Source organism: Mesocricetus auratus, unplaced genomic scaffold (assembly GCF_017639785.1).
Source record: "Mesocricetus auratus isolate SY011 unplaced genomic scaffold, BCM_Maur_2.0 Super-Scaffold_100014, whole genome shotgun sequence".
In the NCBI taxonomy this organism is placed as follows: Eukaryota; Metazoa; Chordata; class Mammalia; order Rodentia; family Cricetidae; genus Mesocricetus; species Mesocricetus auratus.
Window position 1 is genome coordinate 24,248,434 of NW_024429197.1, and position 25,735 is coordinate 24,274,168.

The 25,735-nt window shown below is 45.8% G+C and overlaps 1 protein-coding gene and 1 long non-coding RNA gene across 3 annotated transcripts in view; one reads left to right on the top strand and one right to left on the bottom strand.

Annotated features, from left to right (window-relative positions):
• Window positions 1-6,419: 6,419 nt before the first annotated feature.
• LOC121143976 lies at window positions 6,420-14,407 on the bottom strand. Its single transcript, XR_005881300.1, has 3 exons — window positions 14,132-14,407; window positions 11,084-11,233; window positions 6,420-6,623 (listed from the first exon to the last, which is right to left on the bottom strand). It is a non-coding gene; the product is annotated as an uncharacterized LOC121143976 (long non-coding RNA).
• Window positions 13,992-25,735, top strand: part of Rnf220 (ring finger protein 220) — a 224,991-nt gene continuing 213,247 nt past the window's right edge. The window contains exons 1-2 of one of the 2 annotated variants that reach the window (XM_040756845.1): window positions 13,992-14,176; window positions 20,541-21,279. In XM_040756845.1, coding sequence (XP_040612779.1) covers window positions 20,655-21,279 — 625 coding nt within the window. In that variant the 5' untranslated portion in view covers window positions 13,992-14,176; window positions 20,541-20,654. The remainder of the gene's footprint in view (window positions 14,177-20,540; window positions 21,280-25,735) is intronic. The other variant, XM_040756846.1, reaches the window with a different exon arrangement.

Here is a 25,735-nt window from a genome sequence, read left to right on the forward strand (position 1 = left end):
CAAGGTCAGCCTGCTCTACAGAATGAGTTGCAGGACAGCCAGGACTATTTCACAGAGGAAACCCTCTCTTGAAAAACCAGGGAAAAAAACCTTAAAATAAAAGTATATTATTTTCCCAAATCTCACCTAGTCAATGTCTTTATTTCTTCATGATAGAAAAATTTGTTATTTTAACTGGACTATGTTGTTCAAAGATAGATGTGTCAGAGCCATTCTTAAATGTGGCCCAGGGTTGCAAAGCACCTCTTCTTAAACCCAATTGCCACGAAAGGAATACATGTGTAGCCCTGCGTTCATCTCTTACTAGTCTTCAAAAGAAAAGACGGGGGAGATGTAGCCGTGCCTAAGTCTAATTGCTTATTTAGGCCACACTCAGTAAGTGAGGCAGCAAAAAGTGAGACAACTATTATTGTAAAGAGTCTTTATTTAGCTCTTGGGAAAGATTGAAGAATGTTTACTGCTAAAACTCAGTTTTCACTCATTTTGAAGGAATCATCACAAGCATCCACCCGCTTCCCAGCTCTCCACCTTTGAGTGGATCTCTCAAAGTGCTCCTGCTCCTGCCTTGCGGGGCTCTTCCTACCAATCCCCATGCCTGCCTCAGTGTTGGAAGTACTTTCACTTGTACACATACATCTTGGAGTTTCCCTTGCATTAGCCTTTTCTTGCTTCTCTTTTATGGCAAGCATACCTCATCTCACATTCACTACAACCAAGACTAACTTCCTTTGGCCCGGAATGTCTTCTTTTCCACTACTGTGAGCTTGTTTTGAAGCCCAGCACCCTCATAAGGAAGTTTGTATTTCCCATCTCACTGATGTTACTTACTGAAGTGACTTCTCCCTTGGGAAAAGAGAAGTGGCCCACAGTGAAGCTCTGTGCGTGGTCCAGAAAAGAGCGGGCACTCATTTCTCAAGTCCCTGTGTAGGGTCTGGATGGCAGGGTCTGCTCTGCATTGCAAGGAAAGCATCATACTGTCACTTTGGTTTCACTTCCTCCTGAAAATGCTTTGCAAGCTTCAGAGAAAGGATGTCTTGGTGACTTCCAGATGCAGATGCCCCTCGCTCCGATGTTTTCCTTTAATTATCTATGTGTAGATAATTGGTCTCATTTTTCCTTTCTGCTATTTATTTCTTTTTAGCTGTTTGACTTTTTCAGAAGTACTTGCTTTGAGCTCCTCGTGCTTTATTTGTAAACTGTGGATGAAGATGCTTGCCAGGGCCGCACTTCTGTGAGCCTCCCTCTTTTTCTTTATGAGGCATAAGTGATGTCACTTTCTTTCTTTCTTTTTTGCTTTTTGTTTTTTGAAACAGGGTTTCTCTGTGTTACAGCTCTAGCTGTCTTGGAATTAGTTCTGTAGACCAGGCTGACCTCGAACTCACCAAGCTTCACCTGTTTCTGCCTCCAGCGTGCTGGGATTAAAGGTGGGTGGCATTACCTTCTTACAAGGGCTAGCATTGTGCTTTTTCATTTGATAACTAGCTTTCATACACTATCATTCAGTTCAGTATTTTTCTTCAACTTGAGTTATTCCAATTCCTAGCCACATTCTTGTCCTCATTTCCCTTCTTCTTTCCTTCCTTTCTTTTCTTTCCTTTCCTTTTTTTTTTTGCACTTATGTCATCCAACATTTACAAATTCATATGATCTTCTGATGGGCTGACCGGGTAACTTACTTGGGACACCCTTAAGAGCATAAAGGAAGAATCGCACTCAGTTATTACATTAGAACTTATAGATATTAACGGGAACGGACCAGGCCGACTAGAATGCATCCTGTCAGTCATCCTCCTAGCTACTGCAGACTCCTGTCCTGGGACTTAATGTCATGGTGTCTCTCTCAGGACTCCATTCTCTCCTGTGTTGACACTTCTATCAATATCTGTTCTTAGAACTGTGTCTATTTGCTTTCTAGATCACCTCATTGCTATTCAAGGCTAGACCACACCCCAGATTGTATTTTCTGACTTTCTATGCTCCTTCAGGTTATAAATCTGGTTAGTTGACAGAACTGGACAACTCTTCTGTGTCAATGTTTCTTGAGCACTTACATTGTGCCAGACCCCAGGTGAAGTGCTTGAGAGAAGAAAAAAAAAAAAAAAAGGGAGGGCAGGTATGGCCTGATGGCCTGATAGACAAGAAAGCCATATTTTAGAAGGGAATTTAAGCATGTTAAACACATCACCAAAGCACAGTGTGTTAAGTATAAAAACATCGGTGGGAGCCAGCAGTGTGGGCACACGCCTTAATCACAAAACTAAGGAGGCAGAGGTAGGAGAATCTCTGAGTTTAAGGTCAGCCTGGTCTACAGATCGAGTGCCAGGACAGCCAGAGCTACACAGAGAGACCATGTCTCAAAAAACAAAAAAATAAAATAAAATAAATAAATAAATAAATAAATAATAGAAATGGGGCCTTTGGTACATTGGTGACATGAAGTGTCATCTTTGTTTGGGTAGCCTTAGGAAGATTTAGAGAAAGATGAAGTCAACTTGCAGTTGACTGTATGAATTAATTAGAAAACACTTTATTTTGTGCTATTCTCCAGACACTAAGCTGTGCACTGGGAATGTACCTATTAGCAAGATGGACGTGGCCCTGTCCTCTTGGACTTTGCAGGATATTAGAGAAAGGCAGATGTTATGAAAGCAATGAAGCTTGCAAAGAGAAGAACTATATAAATGGAATCTAAGTAGCTCTACTTCTATTCCAAAACTGATAAGCTGAAGCCTGAAATGATGAGTAAGAGCAGCTAGCAGGTGGGTAGAGAGGGACAGGAGAGAGAAAGAGAGAGAATGTAAGACAGTGAAAGACTAAGAGGAGAAAAACATGGTTGGAGAGGAGAGAGAAGAATGCAAAGGACAAGGAACAAAGAGGAAACATAGGTACAGGTGACAGTATGCAAGACTTCTGAGACCATGTTAAGGATTTGGGACTTTATCCCAAATCAACAGAGAGTCATAATTTAACCTCTGCAGTGGATATAAACATCTGCTCTTCTTATTTTTAATGATTTTGTTGGTTGTTGCTGTTTTTGAAATCTGCAATTGTTAAAAGAAATCTAACGGTGTCTGCCTTTAACCCCAGCACTTGGGAAGCAGAGGCTGAGCCAGGCAGTAGTGGTGCATGCCTTTAATCCCAGCATTTGGGAGGAAAAGGCAGATAGATCTCTGTGAGTTCAAGGTCAGCCTGATGCACAGAGTGAGTTCCAGGACAGCCAGGGCTATAGAGAGAAACCCTGTCTCAAAAAAAAAAAAAAATTAGAGCCAGGCAGTGGTGGCGCACACCTTTAATCCCAGCATTCGGAAGGCAGAGGCAGATGGATCTCTGTGAGTTCGAGACCAGCCTGGCCTATAAAGAGCTAGTTCCAGGACAGCCTCCAAAGCCACAGAGAAACCCTGTCTCGAAAAACAAAACAAAAAAAAATTAGGAAGGGAAGCAGAGGCTGGAGGATCTCTGTGAGGCCAGCCTAGTCCACAGAGTAGATCTTGACTCAAAAGAAGAAAAAGAAGAGGAGGGAGTAGGAGACAGCAATAGTTTGATGGATACCAGGATTGAGTGGGAAGGTGAAAACAGAGGCAGGGTCTGTAAGTAACATTTCACACAGGTATGGCTGGGAAACAAAGAAGGTATGGGGGGAGAAGAACATGACTGATAGTCTATGAAACAGATGTTTTTTCTCTTTGTCTTTCTTTTTTCTGGTATTATGTTCAAGTGTTGAATTGAAAGACTCCTTTAAGTCGTCAATTTGATATTCAACTTGCATTGGCCACTTCTGCAGTGTTGGATTTGTTTTCCTCTCAGTGCTGTGGATGGAATGTAGGCCTTGCAATGCTAGGTGAGTGCCTACCTAAAACCACACCTTTCTTTTTTTTAAGCTTTACCAGGAGGAAGGCTCCTTCCTTCTCTAAAATAGGAGAGTGAGATACAGGAGCAAGCAGAAGTGAGAAGTTGACACAGTTTCTACTAGGTGGCTTTTGATGATATTTTGAAAATAGGTGTTCGGTAAATATTTGTTGATCCCAGCACTCAGAAGGCTTGGGTCAGGAGGATTGGTGTGTGAGAGGCCAGCCTGGGCTACACGACATGGTCCTGTTAAAAAAAAAAAAAGAATCAAATCAATCAAGTGAGAAAGCCATCAATCTTTATTGAATCGATGAGTGAATAAATGCTAATAAAATCTGAAATCCATACAGTTTTTATTTTCCCCTAGAAGCATTCTATTGTCAACAAAATAAAGCAAAGTTTAAGGATGGGATCAGCAGACTCGTAGGTAAAGGTACTTTCTGTCAAGACTGATGACCCCAGTTCAGTCCCTGGAATCACATGGTGGAAAAAGAGAACCAATTCCTACAAATTGTCCTCTGACCTCCGAATGAGTGCTGTGGTAGGTATGAGCACATACACAGAATAAATAAGTGTAAACCTGAAGATGACACACGAAAGTGAGTGGGACTCCGGGTGCTTTTAGAAATAGGGAGGAATGATTCAAAATCAAACCAGGAGACCCAGCATGGTGGTGAAGGCCTTTGATTATAGCACATGGGAGGCAGATCTCTGTGAGTTCAAGGCCAGGCCAGGATAAATAGTGAGAACTTGTCTCTAAACAAATAAACCAATATAACAGCCAGGATGCTAAAATGCACAGCCCTCAGTAGGGAAATTTGCTTCCCTGTTTAGAGTGAATGCAGGAGGGACTGTTCCATTCTGCATTTTGAAAATAATTATTCTTAGCCGGGTGATGGTGGTGCACGCCTTTGATCCCAGCACTCGGGAGGCAGAAACAGGTGGATCTCTGTGATTTCGAGGCCAGCCTGGTCTACAGAGTGAGTTCCAGGACAGGCTCCAAAGCTACATGGAAACCCTATCACAGGAGGAAAAGAAAAAAACCTAAGAAAGAAAATAACCATTCTTTTCCGTTCCCTAAATGTTTCAAACCACAGAGTTGCACTTGGAAGGGATAGCACAGAGTTACTGCTGATGCAATGCTATCGTTTGCCAAGAACCACAATGGATACAGTGGACATCATTTCCTTTGCTCCTCATCACCTTTACAAAGCAGGTGTAAAGAGTCTCTGTTAAAGATTGTGGAAACTGAGCTTCAGAGAAGATAAATGTGTCCAGGTCACCCAAGCCATAAGCAGCAGAGATGAGATTCACACCCAGGCCTGCTTTCAGGTCCTGTGAACTATGGTGCTGTAATCCATCTCAGATTTAAAAACTCTTCATGATGCCATCCATGGGTCAATTACTCCCTGGATACTCTTTTTTTTTTAAGAGTTTCCATCTTTTAATACTAAAATCATATCTTCATTAGTGCCTTATTTTAAGTCTCATCTTGTTCCAAAGCAAATGAAGGACTCAAAACTATATAGCTCTCTCTGGCCTCCAAAACCTTCAGCAGTTTGTCTGTGTTGCTCCCTGGAAACATTTCAATTTGCATTATAGTTGAGTTGAAGGAGAGGCTAAGAGAGATGGCCCAGCTGTCAAGAGCTCAGGCTGCTCTTGCAGAGGACCCAGGCTCAGTTCTCAGAACCGGAGTGGTGGCTCATACCCCTGTGACTCCAATTGGAGAGGATCCAACACCCTTGTGCACATATGTACATACAAGCAAATATTCACGAAATAAGTAAATGAATGAATTGGGCCTTATCTAACTTCTTGTGATTGTGAGTTACCATCATAGACCCATGCGCTCCTTCAAGCACAGGAAGCTCATCTCGTTTCTTGGGGAGGGGAGGATGTGGAGTAGGCACTGCCTATAGCTAATTTCTGGTGCCTCTTGCATGAAGTCGGCAAACAGGAGTTGGATTTCCTGGATCATCAATCTAAGTATTTATGTTAGCAGAATGTCTTGATAGGTATCTGTAGCTTCTTCAGACAGTTTCTTATTGATGCCAAGTTGCAAAACCAAATCATTTCTTATTTGTGCTGTGAATTTATTTTTCCCTTTTGGAAATCTAAATATGCAGGGGGTTGGGGGTGGCGAGGCTCTGGGTTTGTGTGCAGAGGGGACTATTTTTGAAAGACAATGTGAAAAGCAGACTTTTTATCTTGTTAAAGAAACTTTTTTTTAAAGCTTAAAAAATCTTATAAAAAGAAAAAAAAAGTCCAAATTGGTTGAACTTGAAGTTCCCTGCTGTCTTTTTCCTCCTTCAGGGCCTTTTTCTAAACCTACTTCCCTTAAAATGACTTTTATTGATTTTCACTCAATGAGGGTTATTCTTCAGAATGAGGATGGAGGGGTCAGAGAGAGAAATTTACCCGGTGTTACCCGAGGAATACATGTGCCTCCGGATCCAGTCTTTCTCTATTTGTTCTGTTTCCTGTATCCAGAAACCTGTTCACTGGGGATAACTAGGGTCCTCTGCGTCTTGGTCAGAGCTCGAGTACAGTATACTAATAGATCAATTTATGTGTTCATTCATTCAGCAAACATTTATTGAGCAGTCATGTCCTAGGCATTGGAGATACTAAGATGAATAAGACGTAGCCACTGCCCTCTGTGACCTCCAAATGTACAGGATGGCACCAGTCTGATGGGGGTTCAGGACAGGGAAGACTTGCAGACTAAGTTAGCTGTATGTCCTCCATCGGGGACTCCTTAGAGAATAAGATCAGCCCTGAAAAATAAATACAAACGTCTGGTCATATTGGCCAAAAACAGGTGCTTTTACTTACATGGTTCATTTTGTTGAGTGATTTTCCCCGTTACTTCCCCCCTCCAGTCTTATCCACTCTTTGGTCTATATTTAACATTGCCTTCAAAGCTATTTTTCTAAATCTCAATCTGATCATGTCATTTCTTTCTTGAGAATTTTTTCCTAGCTGTTCACTCATCATGGTACATATTTCTCAATATCTCTCTGTGATGTTTCAGAGATTGTTAGTGTTTGGGATGCTGTGACAGGCAAGCAGCCCGTTCTTGCAAGAAAGTTAACATCTAGACCTGGGAGCGATTCTTGGATTCTGACCTCTTACTTAAATAAGTTCATCCCATCACACACTAGAATCTGTAATACTAAGTGTGTTTGACACAATTGAATGAAGACAGATTTCTACTTTAAGAAGATCCAGGCAGGATGTTGGTGGCACATGCCTTTAATCCCAGCACTCGGGCGGCAGAGGCAGGCGGATCTCTGTGAGTTCGAGGCCAGCCTGGTCTAAAAGAGCTAGTGCCAGGACAGGCTCCAAAACAATACAGAGAAACCCTGTCTCGAAAAACCAAACCAAAACCAAAGCCAAAACAAAAACAAAAACAAAAGAAGATCCAATTTGCTAGTGGAGTTGGAAAGTTTAATTCACTGTTCCAATACCATGTACTAAGTGGATCGATAAATGCACTGGATTCTAGGAGAGCAGGCTTGAGAAGGGCTGCTGGCTGGGCGAGGTGGCTTTCTGAGAGCTACCATGTCTAAGCAAAGCCCTAGAGTAGCAAGAGGGATGAGCCAGATGGTGGAACATGTGACAGATGAGACTTGTATTAGTGAGAATTCTCTAAAGGAGAAGAATGGACAGAATGAGTCTATAGTACAAAAGGGATTTATTATGTTGCCTTCCACAATATGGTCTTGAGCAGCCTAACAACGGCTATCTTTGAACTGGAGAGATGGAGACCTGGGTAGACTAGGGACCTCAGCAGTACCAATTTGGCGCTGAAGACCTGGAGGATTCCTGGAGCGATACCTAGTCCACCTTGAAAACCTGGGGAGGCTGGGTTCTGATATTGGGAAGGCTATTCAGTAGCCCAGTGGTGGCAGCAGCAGCAGCAAATAAAATCACCAGCAAGATATGAAGTCAATGAAATAAAAAGCAAGGCTTCTCTCTTGGACTGCCTTTTATCTGGCTAACACCCAAAGGTGTCACTCACATTCCAGGTTGGTCTTCCCACATATAAAATCCTTCACAGACATGGTCAGCAGCTTAGTTGATTCCAGATCCAGCCAAGTTGTCAATTAAGATTAGTCATCTATCAACAAGTCTTCACCATCCAGTCTACCTTTGTAACTTCTATTGATTTTCAAATTAAGAGGTTTCCCTGGACTATTTGACGTTATGCATGAGAAAAAAACAAAACAAAACAAACAAACAAAAAAAAAAAACGTGCTGCCTTGATGTCCCTCATGTTTCTGTGGTATATGTAAGCCTAACTATATCTTTCTTTCTTTTTTGATTTTTCACGACAGGGTTTCTCTGTGTAACAGCCTTGGCTGTCCTGGAACTCACTTTGTAGACCAAGATGGCCTCAAACTCAGATATCTGCCTGCTTCTGTTTCCTGAGTGCTCAAATTAAAGGCATGCACCACCTCTGCCTGGCTCTATTTTTCAAGATAAAAAAGGGCTTATAATTTCTAATTTCTAAATACGAAGTGGCTTAGATACTACCTTATACACCAACACTCATCATTACCTCTGTTTGCTAGAAAAGTTCTAAATGTACTATGTAAAAGCACTAAGAAATATTATGTCTCTGTAATTTTGCATGCGCTATTTTTTGTCCTGAAGTTCACTTCCCATTCTATTTAAGATGCTATCCCATACAACAGTCATTTATGACTTCCTTTTTTTTTAAGAGTCTTGTTGTCATTTTTAATTACATGGGTAGGTTTAAGTCTGTAGGTAGGTTTGTGACATGCATGCGGTGCCCACAGATGCCAGAAGATGGCATCAGATCTTTTGGAGTTACAGGTGGTCAACAGCTACCAGATATGGGTGCTGGGAACCAAATGCAAGCCTTCTACAAGAGCAGTATGTGCTCTACTGCTGAGCCATCTCTCTGGCCCCACACAATGGTTATGTTTAATCAAGCGCAGATATTGTCTCATACAATAGTTACTTTTTGAATAGCCATGGTTGTTGATAACTCCTTATGTAAGGTCTCCAGGTGGAGTTGGCCTCTTCCCCTTGTATGTTTCCTCCAAGCTTTATTCAGAATTTCATGATAGCTCTGCTCACACTGTACCCCACATACGTATTTTCAAATCCTCTAGCAAGGACTATCTAATTTACTTGTGTATTCTTAGGGACCAGCAATTGGTAGACACTCAACAGGCACTTATAAACTGTTGAGTTTGAGGACCATTCCATGCTCTGTGTCACTTCTGCTCTTCCAGCAGTATCTTTGCTGGGAGTGATGGGACACACCTCCAATCCCAGTCTTTAGAGATGGTACTCACTTCCAACCCCAGTCTTTAGAGATGGTACTCACTTCCAATACCAGTCTTTAGGAGGCTGAGGTAAGAGGCTTGCAAATGCAAGGCCAACCTAGCCTAGCTACAGAAAAAATTTCTCAAAAGCAAAACCGATTAGCAACAATGTAAACTCTTCTCATCTTTAGGGACTGACATGTTGTTTACGTGTACGTGTGTGTGCATGCATGCATGTGCGTGTGTGTGTCACTCTCTTTCTTTCAACAGGTTTTCTCTGTGTAGTCTTGGCTATCCTGGAACTCACTTGGTAGTCCAGGCTGCACCCAAACTCCAAGATCCATCTGCCTCTGCCTCACGAGTGCTGGGGCTAAAGGCATCACTACCATACCTGGCATCACGCCATTTTCTAAACAACTGCTTAAGTATCAAGTCTTTATTTTGGGGGGAATTTCCTTTTCTAAATTTTTACACACCTGTTCCCCTAAATTGAACTATACAATGTACAATGTGTCACATGCTGACATGCCCCTGAAAATGTCAGGGTTGTGCTACTTGGAAGTGGTGATGTCCTTTTTGCTGCCTCCATATCAAAAAACCCCAGTCACTGCTAAATTTTTTGTTTGTTTGTTTGTTTTGTGTTTTGGCTTTTTTAGACAGGGTTTTTTTTGTGTGTGTGTGTGTAGCCCTGGTTGTCCTGGAACTCACTCTGTAGAGTTTGCCTGGAGTTTAGAGATCTGCCTGCTTCTGCCTCCTGAGTGCTGGGATTAAAGGTGTTTGCCACCACCACCACCCAGCTCTATGTTTGTTCTCAACCTAGTACTGTATCCTTTGTAATGGATATTCAAATTACCAAACTAGTATATTTGCATTGGAAAGAAACAGGAAGGTATGACTCTGCAGCCTTGGGGCTGCAGAGATGGCTCCTTAAAGTGCCTGACATACAAGCATAAGGACCTACATTCCACCTGCATAAAACACCCAGTGTGGTGGTATACATCTGTAAACCCAGACCTGGGGAGGCTGAGACAGGAGGGCCCCTGGAGCTCACTGATCAACTAGCCTATCCTAATTATTGAATTCTAGATCTTAGTAAGATACTCTGCCTTAAAAATGTGATGGGTTAGAGAGTTGGAAAGTGGTTAAGATCACTTGTTGCTCTTTTGGAGGACCTGGGTTCAGTGCCCAGCACTCCCACTGTGGCCCGCAGCCATCCATGCTCCAGTTCCAAGAGATCCGGTGCTCCCTTCTGACCTCCACAGGCACCAGGCATGCTCACAGGGCACTTAACACGTATGTCAACAGAACATTCATACACATAAAATAAAATACGTGAAAGCCAGGCATGGAAGCACATGACTTTAATCCCAGCACTTGAGGGGGCGAGACCAGAAGCAGGTGGATCTCTGTGAGTTCAAGGCCAGCCTGGTCTACAGAGTTTCCAGGACAGCCAGAGTGACACAGAGAAACCCTGTCTCATAAACAAAAGGCTTAAAAAAAAAAAAAGAAGAAGAAGAGCCGGGCGGTGGTGGTGCATGCCTTTAATCGGATCTCTGTGAGTTCGAGGCCAGACTGGACCGACAGTCTCCAAAACAATACAGAGAAACCCTGTCTCGTAAAACCAAAAAAAAAAAAAAAAAAAAAGAAGAAGAAAAAATATGGTAGATGATGCCTGAGAAAGAACCCTGGAAGCTGTCTACATACATACAGGCCTATATACATACATATACTCTTATAACCTGAACAGATACTTGTACAAACACATATATGCACTTGAATTCATTGAGCCAAAGAATTCTCTTTATTCCTGTGCCCCTTGGATATATACTAACCCATATCTACTTTTTCCCATTGCCTAGTCATAATTCATGTTAACAGATTAGTGTATTTCACTTTAGGCCTTTGCCCATGGAGGGGTGCACATGCATTATACATACCAATACCACGTCACAGCGTGTGTACTATTTTCTGACTTCTTTGTCTTCTCACTTGAGGGTATATCATAGGCCTCCTTCCATGTCAGTCCATCTGAGTCTATTTCATTCTCTTTAATGGCTGCCCCCTTTTAATTTGACAATCTTAATCATCTGTAAATGGGAAAGCCAAATAATCAAGCTTATTAGAATTGTACCTAAGAAAGAGTAAATCAGCTCTGAGTGAAGGCCTGTGGAGTTCTCCTAGGAGTAAAATGTATTAACTTTAGTGCGTATACTTTGTAATGTTTATTTTGGCTATTCTGGGACTCTTTTTGCTTATTTCCTGCCTCATTGTGTTTTGGATAGCCAAGGTTGCCAAACATGTGACCTATGAATTAACGAGGTATTACTTGTTCAGTTTTGCATTGTACGTTTTTGCTATTGTTTTGCATTTAAGGTTTTCATTATATTGTCCTTATAGACAGTGACTATTCTACTTTCTAAATATTTGCATCTCAGTGCAGAGCACTGCAGATGACAGTTGCTAAACTGTTTAGCTTGATGGCTGAGCTGACATAGGGCTTTTCATGGGTTGTCCACCCGTAAGATTGTGACCAGGACTTTAGGGGAACTCTACAAGTTGATCTGAAGGAGCCTTTTTACCACTTCTGAATGTTAAAATACAAAGAACCAAGTTGGATGTGATGACACATGTCTACGTCCCCAGATTTAAAAGGCTGAAGCAGGAGGATCAGGAGTTTCATTGGGTCAGCCTGGGCTGCAGTGTGAAATCCTGCCTCAATTAACAGAAACAAACAGGATGAACAGCATCTTGAGTTATAAGTACTAGAACCCATATAAGGATTTTTGCTGTCATCTCCTCGGGTGGGTAAAATGGCTTGATCTGGTTGATTCTGCCTTTAGATTCCTCTATGATATTTCCTGTCTCTCCATTGTTTACTGGTCTAGAATCTTGATTCAGGGACTTCTCAATTTCACCTGCAACAGACTTTTTTGGTTTTACGAGACAGGGTTTCTCTGTATTGTTTTGGAGGCTGTTGGTCCAGCCCGGCCTCGAACTCACAGAGATCCGCCTGCCTCTGCCTCCCGAGTGCTGGGATTAAAGGAATGCGCCACCACTGCCCGGCTGCAACAGACTTTTTAATTACTTTCCCTGTCTCTTGTTTTACCTCCATTCTGCCTACCCTTTGACTAGTGATTGTTTGAAAACAGAAAGGGTTTCTCTTCATCTCTGGGATGAAGTCTACTTTCCTTAGTTTAGTACATAAAACCTATTGTGATGTGACCCACTTCTGCCTATCTCTTGAGGCTGAATGCCTCATATTTCAATTTCCAGGGACTACCAGTGGCTCATGGTCTAGGTGAGCCTATTAGTTGCTTATTTAAAGAGTTGCTAATTAAATATTTTAAATCCAAACATGACACAGAAACTTAGTTGTTACTGTTGTTGTTTGCTTGAGACAGGGTCTCATTTGTAGCCCTGACTGGCCTAGAACTCCCTGTGTACATCCGGCTGGCCCGGAACTTGCTGTAGCCCTCCTGCATCTGCTTCCTTGGTACTGGGATTATAGGCGTCAATCACGGAACCCAGTTCTACACAAACTTGAATATGGAACATTTAGACACGTGCTAAACATGAGGGAAAAAAAAGGATGATAAAGCCATACCAAAACAGTTTCATTCTGTTTTAGACCATTTTTTGTTTGGTTTTGGTTTTTTGAGACAGGGTTTCACAGACCAGGTTGGCCTTGAACTCACAGAGATCTGCCTGCCTCAGCCTCCCAAGTGCTGGGATTAAAGTAGAGTGTCACCACCCCCATCTCTGTTTTAGACTATGTATAATCCTGTGAGGTTCTTCGCAGGATGGGTTATCCTAGAGGAAGAGAATTTTTTTTTTCCAGATGAGAAGTCTGACTTTTCAGAAACCAAGCCACAAAACAAAGGAATTACTTCTAAAAACCAGGATTAATTTTGGGTTGGGCTTTGCTCTCTGAGCTAGGACTACCTGCTCTAATCGTAAAACCCTCTTAGTCTCCGTTTCTTTTTTTTTTTAAATAAAATAAGAATATTAACTCCAGAATTAACGGATTAAATGAGACTATGTAAAGGCAATTAGTCTCATAGCCCGGCTCTGAGAAGTTTTGTTAATTCTTTGTCCATTTCCCCAATATATCTTTCATACTTGATGAATTAAACAATTTGAAGAGAAAGACCTGTAGTATAAACATCACTGACACCGGTAAAAATTTTTATTCACAAATCTGGGTGTTAAACTAGGCCCTTTCTTCTTTCTCTAAAAATCGGTTTTAATAATATCCACTTATAACTTTATTTTTACAGGAGAAGACTCCCAGTAGCATTCAAAGCACTAAACAGCAGGTAGATCTTACAGGAAAAGGGTAGAGTTTTACAATGGAGCCAAGGTTTGGTGGTCAGTGTGCAGCACTGACGTCAGTCTTCAAAGATTTACCCATTTCCTCTTGGTCACTTTGGTTCAAGAGAATCGCGCACCAACCACTCATTCAGAAATCTCCAGAGGGTAAGGAGGAGAGATGTAAACAAAGGCAAAAGACCTCTTGAGTTTCCACTGAGGCGGGCTACCTAAAACCATCCAGCCCTCTAGTGAGGGCAGATAGGTCTGTTCTCCCGGAGTGCCCGGGGTCTGGACTCCATTTCCCAGAGTCCCTTAGTACCCTAATGTATTCAGTGCTCAGAGTGCCTGTATGTGTGTGAGTGTGAGAGAATGTGTGCGTGCATGTGTGTGTGAGTGTGTGTGTGCGCGCGCGCGCGTGTGTGTGCGCCTCCGAGTCCCTGGGAGAGTGGAGGCTCATTCACTGATTAGAGCCAGCGCTGAGAGGCAGCACTGCTCTTCTCTCACACCAACCGAGTCTCTTGATCTGTACATGCAATCCCAGGCAGCTCGCGAGCACAAACCCGGGGCCAGCCGCCTGCTGCTGCTGCTGCCGCTGCCGCCGCCACCGCCGCCGCTGCCTCCGCCGGCTCTGCGCACCCGGGACTTTTCATGCACCACACTCTCCGTCTTCTTACCTTGGTGTCCTGAAAGTGCGACCGTTCTCCCCAGGAATTTCCACGGCAAGTATGGAGCTTAGGAAGGGGTGTGGATGCGTGTGCGTACACAAGAGGGGTGGGCGCGAGGGCGGCCGGGTTGCCGAGGAACCTGGCTAACTTTCCGGGTTGGTCTCCCAGGGATTCGGGCGGCTCCCCTGCGACGGGGGCAGGGACTGGGACCTGCACTGCCGCGTCTCACATCTTGGCGACCGAGCCTCTTAGCTGTCGGTGCCCGGCGCGCTCTGTGCGCTGCCTCACTCAAACTTTCCGTCTTGAGTTTTCCTTAATGTGTTTTATTTGGGGGGGTGCAAGGGGGAGGGACCAGACGCTGGAATTGGACAAGTAGGGAGGGCGAGGGGGATAGCCAGGGGAAGCGAGCAGGACTTCTCCATCTTTTTATAAGCCCCATTTCCACTTTGTTTGGGTCGACCGCGAGTAAGCCCTCTTGCCTGGCTCCCCCGTACACCCCGCTGTGATTTCCTGCGGGGCCAGGGCTAGGTGGTACTTAGTGGGGAATCTGAGGCTGCGGGCGGGATAGGAAAAGGGGCGATCCGTTGAGAAACGATCTCAGCCGCACAACACATTGCCGACCTGGTGGGGTATCCGGGAGACTCTGGAGCCTTGGGGGTTCCGGGAAGCTCGACTTACTTTTTCCTGGCGGGGGCGGGTGTGAAGGATGGGGAAGAAGAGCGTGGGGGTGGGATGGGGGAATCCTCCGCCCTCAGGAAGAAGGCAGGTGCTGCCACTGAGGTGAACCGTGCTACATATAACCGGTAAACTCCCTGCTCTGCTGGGCTGGACTGGCCAGGCCTTGGAGTAGCGGGATCCGTGCTGGTCTCCTGGGATTTGGGGGGGTCGGGATCCCCTCTTCCAGCGACTCTAAGGAGCGAGACGGGAGGACGATCCTTTAAAATCGGGCGCCTTGCTCTATTTGTATTATTTTTTAATCTTCGACCTGTCTTAAACTGAGTAACAATTTCTCTTCTCCCGACTTGAGAGCAAAACTTTTCAGCGAGCACGCCGGTTGCTGCGGTCCTGCGGCCACCGCTGCCGCTCTCGTCACCCCGGGCCGAGCGACCTTCTCCGCCCGGAGCCCGGCCCAGCCACCGCGCTCCGGAGCCTCCGGCCGCCCCCCACCCCCAACCCGGGGCTTTTCAGGGCTCGGCCTGGGCGTTTCGCCTTTGTGCTTTGTAAGAGAAAGGCTTTTCTTCCAGCGCACAACAAACTTGGGCGGAGAGCTTCCGTATGGCCCCCCGGGCGAGGCCGCCCACGGTGGTGAGGCCATCTAGGGATGCGAGGTTCGTCCTGCGACACAGTATCCCTGCAAGAGCTCGAGGCCCGGGTGACCGTGGCCCGCGAGGGCATGCTGGAGCCCCGAGGTGACGGGGTCTCGGGGTGTTGGAAAGCAGAGGACGCATTCTCCTTTCCCATTAACAACGCACTGCCTTCTCTGGTCCGGGTCACTGCTCCAGTCAAGGCCCGGGGTCTGGGCCGGGAGTCGGACGCACATCGGGTGGGTAGAGTGCTTAGGGCCAGGGCCACCCGGATGGGGCGCGGCCCTGTCTGGGTGGCCTAAGTCGTCCCAGGTCTCCCGCCTGTGCCCTGTCGCTACTCCAGAAACAGCTGAAAGGGAAAGCACCCGCGCTCTCTGCTCACGATGTCCTGCAGCCACGACCCACTTCCCGCCTCCGCTGTGGCCTCGGCTTGAAGAGGCAATTGGTTTTTTTTGGGGGGGGGGTGATAAAGAGAGAAGGGGGCGAGGAGGGAGGAAGCAGCGAGTAAGACTGATTGGAGCCGATCGGGCTGGGGCCCTGAACCCCCCCCCCCGCCCCCGGCTTTTCTCGCAAAGGGAAAATGAGCCGAGGGGTAAAGGCAGAAAGAGCGTCGAGAAAGATCCAGGCGGGCGTTTCCCGTTCGGATCCCTCCTGGCCGGCAGAGCCCGGGGCTTAGTGGCGTGAGTTCTCTCGCTGCGCTCCGGGCGAGGAGGGGGGAAAGCCAAGGACTTGGGAGAGATGCTCCTCCGGGCACGGGCGCGAAGCGAGCCGGGACACACCTGTTCTCCAGCCACACCGGGTTTTGCGGCTGGGCGGTAGCGAGGGGAACCGCCGAGCTCCTACCCCATGCCCGCAGTGCGGGAACCGCCAGGGCCTTGCGGCCCCGCACCCGCCCTCATAGGGAGCGGAGCGGGGTGGAGGAATCAGTGGCTGCCGGCTCAAGGGGCGCACGGTCACCGCGTCCGGGTGACCCGCGGGGCGGCGCGGTTTAGGGGCTCCGGGTCCTTGGACTTTGGTCCAAAGCAGGCTGCTTCCAGCGCCTGCCCCCAGGCAGTGTGCGCCTTCAGACCTGGGTTCCCCGGCTTGTGTTTCTTCCAGGACTGGCGCCTTGGTTCCCCAAAGTTAAACTGTTTCGAGCTGAGGTTGTTGGGGTCTTTGTACAAAGACAGGCAAGAGCGAGAGGGGTCAGACCACCGAGTGGTGGGTTTGGTTCAGAGTTGACCCCAAGTTTATAGAGGTTTCTCTTTCTCTTCTTGTTCCCTCGTTTTCCCTAAAAGAGTTATTTTTACCCCTGGGTTGAGACTCTTCGTGGTTGAAATCCGCACCGCACGCTCGGCATCCCGCTTCCGCGTGCTCTCGGATCGGTCAGGCTGTCGCGGATTCGCATCCGATGTCGAAGCAGGACCTGGGTCTAGATCCAAATGTGTCACGGGTAACCCGGCCGGGTCTGAATAGCAGGCGTCGGCCCTAGTCTGGGAGCCGTATTAGCCTTATGATCCTTGAGCCCTCGCACATGGTGGTAAATTTTCTGTTAGGGCGGTGTTTCCACATACCCGCTGGGCATTTGGTGTGCGCGGGGGGGGGGGGGGGGTGGTGGTGGTGGTGGTGGTGGAATTCTCTTCAAGCGAAGTCTGTGAACTTAAAAAAAATTCTTTCCTCCATTCTTCAAAACCCCCCCCCGCTATTCTGGCCTCATTTCCCATTGTTCTTTGCTTTTTAAGTTGCCTGTTAATTTTTTAAAAGTTTATTTATGCAAAGGAAAAATATCGTTTAATTTGTTCTATTATTTTAAGTCATGGCTTTTGGAAACGGTTCAGAGACCACAAAAATGTCACCTGTTGTAATAAGCAGAGGCGCGTTGCGTGTGCATTTTAATTGCCAGCAGAGTCCTAGTTTGGTGGGCACCCTAAGCTCAGCTCTGGGAAAGAGCTTGCTTTGTGGAAGTCATTTCCAAGTGGGTTTGGCTCTACACAGCCAGCAGGAGCAGCGACACCGCTTCCTTGCACTGCCATCCCCGGAGCTGGTGAAGAGGCCCCGACCCTAGGCAGGGGTGGGAGACAGCTCACTGGCTGGGACTTTCTGTCTGGCTTTCGGTTTTTCCACACCAAGTGGCTAGTTTGCATCGGAGAGCACGAATCGCAACGCACTAGCCCAGTCTCAGATAATTGCACATTCTAAAAGCCAGCTTCTTCATTTGTCTTGGTTCTGGCATGTTTAACCACGCAATTAGTAATCTCACTAATTATTCAGTTAGCCGACGTTTTGTAACCACTTTAAACCAAGGTCGGATGTACGGAACAAACAAACTCCCATACGTACAGAACTGAACGAAACCATTTCAAGGATTTGAAAATTTAAAAACTCGATATTTGTTGGTCCCTCTGTCCAACCTCACTGCCTGCCGGACAGTTTATTTAGCTGCGTGGATTGATCCCTCCTCCTTGTTTAGTTAATTCAACAAAGACTTTTTGCAATCTGTTTGGAGTTTGTCTGATGCCGTGGAAAAGTAGCTGATGATTTATTTGGTTGCTTTTCGATTTCTGTCTTCAGCCCTTCTTTCTCCTCCTTTCAGCGGGGATGTCAGCTGTTATTACTTCCTATTGATCCCTTTGCAAAGTGAGAAGTGAACTAAAATTAATGTCAATTCCACTGCTCAGATCAATAGCTGGAGTTATTTTAATCTGGATTTGCACGAAGTGCTAAATTAAAAAAAATCAGCATAGAGGCAGAAAAGTACCGGTTACTTACTTTCTCTCTGCCCGGTTCTTCACAGCCACCCAAATGCACCACCAAGCTGATTATCTTACAATCCATATTTTTTTAATTAAGAGGGTCAGTTAGTTTTCTTATTTTGGGTTCTGTGTTTAAACCCATGACATTTTGACATTGGGAGTGTATTAACTATAGATTTTCATAATGACTATGGTCTGCTGAAGTCTCATCTATACTGTTAATGTGAGGAGGGGGAAAAGAAAGAAAGGGAAAAGAAAAAAAATGCCCCTCCTCCCTTGCAGAGACCAACGCCCACACAGTGAAGTAGAGGAGATGTGGCCTGGGAAAATATTGTTGATTTATTTTCAGTATAATGAAGTTTTCAAATGAATACTCAGGTTTGAGTGATTCACCACATTCTATTGGAGTGTCCGGTGCTGTCGCCAGATCACTAATTTATGAAACTCATTTAACATAATGAGGTGATCTAGGAAGTAAAAATGGAAAGTGAACCCTGGGGCGGGTTATTTTGGGGAAGAAACATTCCTCTCCTCACCCCTGGGGTGTTGTGTCTGTCCTTCCCTCCAGCCAGCTTGTACTGTGTGTGGTTTGACAGACATGCAGTTACTCATTTCTGTTGTGAAGGGCTCCGTAGACCCCTTAGAACAGCCCTAGACCCCCTTTCAAGCATCCATGTTGTGGGACCATTAATCTAACTTGAAAACAGCCAAGAACAGAATTCCCAGACACATCAGGCTAACTGGCTGTCCTTGGCAGACCATTCCCTACCCTGCTAGAACTTGACAGGAAAGTTATTTAAAATTTGGAAGAGAGAAAATCCGTTAATGTGAGATACATAATCTGGTAATTTAGCAATGATGTCTATAAGGAGAGATGCCAAATGAGGAAGCAGGCTGATGGTGTCCACTCATCTTCCCAATTAATAACAGTCATTGACACGTCAGCTGCAGGATGGGAGAAGGAAATACTCTCCTTGCACTGCATTAAGCAGGGGGGACCATCGGCAGCTTAACTGAGGGTTTTCTCCTTGAGGGAATACCAAAGATGTCCCGCTACAGAGGTGGGCTTCTTAAAAGGAGGGGACCAGTTTTTATTTTTGACATGACTCTCAATTTATAAATTGTAACAGATGGCAGTTTGGATTATACTTTTAAGCTCTGTTCAGTTTCTACCAAGAATACAGATTTGAAGCTAGCAAGTCCTTCTATTCATCTGATATTACCCTGCCTTTTGATATACAGTGCTTCTCCCTCAACCCCCACTTAGTATATTAGAAACCGAATCAGTGCCTATGAAAATGAACAACCTTATTTTATAAGGGGAGCTGAAAGAGGGCTCTCTGAAATCTAGTTTGTTCCGGGGGCCTTTATTGGACATCAACTCTGCCTGGGCCAATAAACTGAACAAAATAAGTCAAATTTTGTTAACATTTTGCTCTAAACGTTAAGGGTAAATCCAAGGCAGCTTGCAAATTTCCTTAAGCGTGACTTCATTAGTAACCAGAATTACCAATCCAGTTTTTGCTGCCCTGAAAGGCAGCATGTGCCAAAGGCACCAGTTATGTTTTTAAAAATCATCAGAAGTGCCAGGTATTTTGTTGATGATGGTGTTGCTTCTTCTGAGAAAAAAAATGGGAAGCCTATGCGATAAGAGTGGGGTTGTGCATCAAAAATAATATATCAGCTGTTTGTTCTCATGGCACCTATTTCTAGAGACAGTATCGGGTGATACACGAAGATGTGTATGTAGAAGCCAGTGTGTGTGATTTAGCCACATGTACGGGTGATACACGAAGATGTGTATGTAGAAGCCAGTGTGTGTGATTTAGCCACATGTACAATCTGTACCAGCTAATATGTACAGATGTCTGTGGTCTAGATGTGTGGGACATAGGGATCTATCAGTATAAGGATGAAGAAAGATATTAATATGGGGGGGCACCATATAGGGAGAGCCTGGTCTCTGAACCTCAAGCTTGCCATGAGTGGTGTTTGTAGTTGGAACCCCTCTAAAATATAGACACCCACCATCACCACCACCACCTAATCTACTGGGTGACTTGGCTTTCCAAAGCTCATTTGCTCAGGGAATATTGTATTTGGTGGTTTTATGATTTTTTTTTTCTTTGCTGGGCTCAGGCGCATTTCACCCGGAACGTGTAGGGACCAAAGTCAGCTACGCGTACATCACAGTAAGTTGTCTATTGATTTTCCTGAATGAAAACGGTCTGCTGCTGCTGTCCACTGGCTCCTAAAGCCTGTGGTGTCTCTTGCCCGAGACTCTGTAAGCCAGAAGGATGGTGTTTCAATCACTTGGGGTTTCCCTTTTTTACTCTTCTGACTTTCTCCCCCTTCTTTTTTCCTTCTTTGCTGTTTCTGCAGGTCTTCGAAGGGCATGATTCCCCAGTAATAATCCTCACCCTGATCCAAGGTGCAGGTCGGCCTCCCTCCCAGGGAATACTTCTTGTGTGACACCGGCCATCCAAAGAGACCCCGATGGACTTACACCGGGCAGCCTTCAAGATGGAGAACTCATCCTATCTTCCCAACCCTCTGGCATCCCCAGCACTGATGGTCTTGGCGTCCACTGCCGAGGCCAGCCGGGATGCCTCCATCCCTTGTCAGCAGCCACGACCCTTTGGTGTACCTGTCTCGGTAGACAAGGACGTTCATATTCCCTTCACTAATGGCTCCTACACCTTCGCCTCTATGTACCATCGGCAAGGTGGGGTGCCAGGCACTTTTGCCAATCGTGATTTCCCCCCTTCTTTACTACACCTACACCCTCAGTTTGCTCCCCCCAATCTAGATTGCACCCCAATTAGTATGCTAAACCACAGTGGTGTGGGAGCATTCCGTCCCTTTGCTTCCACGGAGGACCGGGAAAGCTATCAGTCAGCCTTTACCCCAGCCAAGAGACTCAAGAACTGCCATGACACAGAGTCTCCCCACCTGCGCTTCTCAGATGCAGATGGCAAGGAATATGACTTTGGGACACAGCTGCCATCCAGCTCCCCCGGTTCACTTAAGGTTGATGACACTGGGAAGAAGATCTTTGCTGTGTCTGGCCTCATCTCTGACCGGGAAACATCCTCGAGCCCAGAGGATCGGAATGACAGATGTAAGTACTTTGGTTGGAGCCCTCTCTCCAACCCCAATAAGCCCTGCCTTGCAGAAGTGTTCAACAGGTTGGCAGCATTGCACATGCTCCTAGTGCCTGCAAAGGCCAGTCGTGTCCCTTGTGATAGTTGTGATGGCTAATGCTTACTTATCTCTCCTCAATGATCAGTGATACAGTTCTTTCAGGTTTTCTGAGGTAGCTAGAGGCAAGGTGGTCTCAGTAACAGGCCTGGCTGGTTTCTCTGAAGACTGTGGAGGGAAGAGGGTGTCATAGATATATGGGTTCCTGGGGAATTGGGGGCCCAGAGAAAGTTGTCCATCCCGCCTCTCTTTGCTCCCTTCGTGTGAGTCCCCGGTGGTAGTGTTATTCTTTTCGTTTTTCCACTGTATCATAGCCAGCAGACCCCACGTGATTCTATTTCCTCAACTCTCAGCTCTTGTCTGCATCAGGTTATTTTTCACAGAAGGACAAAGGTGTCGTCAGCCACCATAAAGCATTTCAAACAGCTGTGTTTTCCTTACCATCACAAGGCTGGAAAGCTGGCTTCTCTTGGGATTTGACAGGGTTGCTGGACACTTACCCTGGGGCTAGCTTTTAGGACTAGACATAGCTGACCCATGTGACTGTCCCGTGGTTGATGTTCACAAGTTATTAATTTCTGCTTATGAAATGGCTTTTCTCATGTTCTCCCATGCCTTGATAGGTTCTGGCTACATTCACTAATCGTTGGAACTTAACCTTTCTTGGGCACTTGTACACTAGAAGGGCAGAACCCTGCAATCTTCCGCTCCGATATAATCAAAAAATAATTGTGTTTTGAAGCTTTGGGGCTGTGGGGAGACAGAACGGTTTTCTTCAAGCCTGGTGAGAATTTATGAACTGAGGGTATTTTCCCATCCAATCTTTTGTTCTAAGATTTGCTGCATTTTATTTTCTTAAGAAAACTACATCTGAGGTTTTGCCTCCCTTTCCTCTGTTTTTCTTTCTTTCTTTCTTTTTTTTGTGCTCCCGTCCGTCCTCTCTATAACCACCAACACGAACACCATTTTTTTTCTCTTCTCTTTATGATGCCGAGGAGAGTAATAGAGACATTGCTGCTTTCTCCCCTGTCGGCCTTGCTTCCTCAGGCTGTCTCCTTGAATTAGGCACTGTGTTAACTTTCCTGTGCTAAAAGGCATCTGCCTACACCCAGCGTACCTTTTCAATAAAAGTCACCATAAAATCAACCTGCCTTGTAAATCCATCGCTCTTTGGTTTTGAAATATGTTGAGAGTGTGTCTTTTTATGTCAGTGTCTGTAAGCCAGAGACCTCCCCACTTCAGGGAGAAGGCTGCAGCTACGTGTCAGCAGAGCTGCCACGAAGCCCTGGCGCTCCGGCTGTCACCTTCTCACTTTCTGTTGGCCACTGTGTGCTCTGATCCTGCTTCTTGGGTTCACCTTCTGGACAGGTGTTTGGCCTTGTGTTGGCCTGCTTTTCTGTTTTGTTTCAGTTTTCGTGGGTCGAGTCCGGTGAGGCTCCTGGAAACTGGCCCCTGGCAAAGCTGTGCTGAGTTAGGGTGTGATCGGTTCGCCCCCACTTTCCCCTCCAAGTACGAGTTGAAAATGGAATCCTCTCAAAACCAGTATGTGGCACACGTCTGGAGATCGTGACTCCTTTCTTCTCACCCCACGTGCCTGGCTTGTCTCTATTTTGTTATCATTTTAGCCCAAACCGGTCTCAGACTCCCAGAGCAGGAGGAAGCTTGTTAGTCAAGTCAGAACCCATAGATGTGGCTATCCATTCCCCTCTGAGCGTCAAAGCCATAACTCTTCTGTTTGCCCGGTTTGCATTGTATGGTGGTGCCATCCCCCGTGGAGATAGATCCCTCACACAGGAATACGCCTGGGTGGAGAAAAATTAAATGAGTCTGTCTCCCAAAGTGAAATGGAATCCTGACCTTGAAATTAATGGGACTCTGATCAGAAGGATGGGGAAACTTCTTTATTTCAAATGTCATATGAATTGGAATCCTCTTTTCTTTTGTTTAAAATATCCTTCCTTTATAGAGTACTTTGTGTTCTGTCTCTCATATACAGGCAGCAAGCTTGTAGGAAGGTCTGCGAATACAGGGCCTATACACACCCAGACTATTAGGGTTGCATTTATGACTAATCTTTAACCAGAGACAAAGGCACCAGATGAAGAAGAGACTGTCCCCCAGTGGTGGCCCTGGATTCGTGCTCCCTTCCCCGCCTTAGGTAGTATAACTGCTTTTGCAGGGGTTGGACTGGACCACACCTATGCTTTTGATTGTGAGCTTTGGAAGGGAGGAATACATTTTATTCCAGGAAGGCTAGAGGAATACCACAACAAAGTGGGTAGCAGCTTTCTTGGCTCCTGTCACACACCGACGTGTGTCAGAATATTTATGGTCTGTTTTATGTAAATACATATTTAAGGGCCGTTAGAAGGCCTGATTATCCCCACTAGATGCCTTTCGGGTCCTCCCTACAGAACCATTTTTGAAATAAGTAATATTTCTCAGATAATCGAGTGACAGTATACAAGACTGCTTCCAAAGGGAGAGAGGGCTCGGGCAGATGGGGCAGAGGTGGGGGTGGGGAGGCTGGAAGAGTGGAGAGCTCAGAAGAGCATAGGTACCGGATACCATTGCGTGTGCCCGTGTTGCCAAATTGAGCCATGTATATTTTAGGCTTGCCAATTATTAAAATTTAGAATTAATTTCTGAGATGGTTGACTGGGCTTTTTTTTTGAGTTCTCGTCAAATATTTTTTCATAGGATGTCTTTTAAAAGTTTTAATTAAATATAATAGTAAAAGTCCTAAATAAGAATTTAGTCTCATAGTATTTATATTTATAGTTTTGTTGGTAGGTGGGGTGGGAGTGAGCAGGGGTGTGCATGTGCCTTCCTGGGTATGTTTTAGATCCTTGGAAATCAGTTTTATAATGGAAACACTGATGGTTTTTACTGTGGCAGCCACCCCCTGCTCGTGGTTTGCATCCATATGCAGATATGTCCACATGCCTTTCAAAAAGACGCCTGCAGACATGGTGTAATGCACACGTGTTCAGCCCTTAACTGGAGTGCTGATAGGCAGGGTTTCTTTTGTGATTAAATGTGCTTAGCAAAAAAAGACACAAGTATAGCTGTTTGGGTAAAGTGTCCTCTCTTCTAGCGGATGATTCCAGTTTGCTCGCCTTTCTACCCACCTGGCTTCCCAGGTGATGCCAAGGTAGGTGTTGGGCCCTGTGGGACAAGGAAGCCTTTGCTCTGCACGACTGACTTACTTGCCCTGGAAAATGGGAGAAGTGTTTTTGTGAGAAGCTGACCGTGGAGGATTCATAATTCCCCAGGAAGGGGACTGAGGTAACTCCCGTTTATTGTCATTCCCTGAATCAGTCCCCAAGGCACCTTGTCCAGGGAAATGACGTGAAAATTTATGGGCCAATTACGAATAGCCCATGTTGTGTCTTACATATGAAGTGTCTATAGATGTGTTTCCCAGGGCCTTTAAAATAAACATTCCTCATTAAGGAAACTTTACAGCAAAAGGGAAGGTAAGTCCTGCGTGCTGCCTGGTACTAGAATGGCTGCATTTATTACTCTCTCACTGTGTACTCTCCTGATGGCTTTCTCCTGGCCATCCCTTTGCCCAGATTCCTACCTGAGGACAATCTTTGACCAGCCTTCTTATCTAATCCGAAATTGGAGTTGGTCAGCATGCATCCTTACCCTCTGAGAAAATGCAGAGCTACCACAATTGGAGCCCTGACTGGCCCTGGAAAGGGCACTCACTGGGCATTGCCTATCAGTGGTTTTGCTTGGTCCTCTCCCCTTGGGCCTGCCCTGTGGTCAGGTACTTTGACAGGTAGGCAGGAAACCTGAGACCTCCCAGAAACTCCTGTTTTGCTTGATGGTCATCTTTGATACACTTGAAAAGCCAGCCCGGGGTTCCAAAAGCCCTGATTGGAGACAGTATTTTGCACTCTAGATGTGTCTTTAAAAAGGCATGTGTCATTGAAAACCTTATGTCCTAAGAATCCGCCTAGCCCACCTAGGCCAAACACAGCTTGGAAAGCTGGCTGACACCAGAGGGTGACATAAAGGGGATACTTTCCAAGGGTTCTGGGGTTGGAGTGGGCAGGGAAAATTAGTTCCCAGGCTCCACCACTGGACTGCAGCTGGAGCAGATGACCAGTGTGAAGGGTCAGCCACTGACCAGAAAGAGGGGTCAGAGGTTTGCTTGTATCTTGATTGCTCAGGTCCTGACTGCCCAGATCTAGCCCCATGATGCGCTCAGCTGCTTTGGGTTTTCCTCCCACCCACTTCTCCCGCGGGGCAAGAACTCCTGTGATGTGTGTGGTTGTTGCCGTTTGTTCACTCCCAACACAGTCACGGATACCCCCTTTCATGCTGCTGGGTTTAATTGTCTTGTTGGGATAAAGAAATGTTTG